Source organism: Seriola lalandi, unplaced genomic scaffold (assembly GCF_002814215.2).
Source record: "Seriola lalandi dorsalis isolate HSWRI2012SDOR001 ecotype SW California unplaced genomic scaffold, Sedor1 jcf7180002054907, whole genome shotgun sequence".
NCBI lineage: Eukaryota > Metazoa > Chordata > Actinopteri > Carangiformes > Carangidae > Seriola > Seriola lalandi.
Window position 1 is genome coordinate 241,993 of NW_019525459.1, and position 912 is coordinate 242,904.

The 912-nt window shown below is 45.1% G+C and overlaps 1 protein-coding gene across 1 annotated transcript in view; it reads right to left on the bottom strand.

Annotated features, from left to right (window-relative positions):
- The window catches only part of mgat4b (alpha-1,3-mannosyl-glycoprotein 4-beta-N-acetylglucosaminyltransferase B), a 78,699-nt gene that overhangs the window by 25,054 nt on the left and 52,733 nt on the right, over positions 1-912 (bottom strand). Inside the window, exon 8 of the mRNA XM_087169688.1 lies at positions 667-686. Coding sequence (XP_087025814.1) covers positions 667-686 — 20 coding nt within the window. The remainder of the gene's footprint in view (positions 1-666; positions 687-912) is intronic.

The window sequence follows — 912 nt, forward strand, 5'->3', positions numbered from 1 at the left end:
ACCGCACACAGAGAAAAAAAACTCTGAAAGTTCAGAGTGAGCCGAGGCGTCAAAACAGCGAGTGTGACTGTGTGTTCCTGTCAAAGCGCTCGGTGTGGGAGCAGCAGCCGAGGCCTCGTCACCGCCGCCGCCAGCAGAGATGATGGCGGGGAGATTGCTCCATCACTGGAAAATAGCCAGAAAAAAACCCAGTGTTGGCGCCGGCGGGGAGAGCTGCGTTCAAGGACAAAGACGCACATCACATCAGCGAGGTGAAGATCACCGAGCTGCTTCCTGTCTGCCAACAGTTTGTGTCTGAGCTGCTCGTTTACAGCGACGACACACTCAGGTGTTCCAGGTGTCGCTGATATCACCTGTCTGACAATCATCAGCCTCTCTCCACCTCCGTGTCTTTGCTTCCACTTCAGGAACTTTCCAAACAATCAAGAACCTTTCTAAGAACGTTAGACCAGAAGAACCAGAGGAACCTGGAACCAGAGGAACCTGGAACCAGAGGAACCTGGAACCAGAGGAACCTAGAACCAGAGGAACCTGGAACCAGAGGAACCTAGAACCAGAGGAACCTAGAACCAGAGGAACCTGGAACCAGAGGAACCTGAAACCAGCTGCACAAAGAACCTTAAGTTAAGATTTTCCTTCATGGCGGACCAGTGATGTCACAGGGGAATAAAATATTTCCCTGACTTCTCATTAAAAATGAGATTTGTAAAAAGAATTTATAGATGAACCATTAATCATCAATAAAAACTTCAGATTTAAAACATAAAACACTCATTAAATAAACTATTTATAAATACATTTATTAAATCATGAATATGAATGAAAACGTCATTTTTATGACGTTTATTTCATACAGGTTGCCATGGAAACAGTAGAATTCTACTGCTGTAAAATCTCTTACATTGCCGCAAA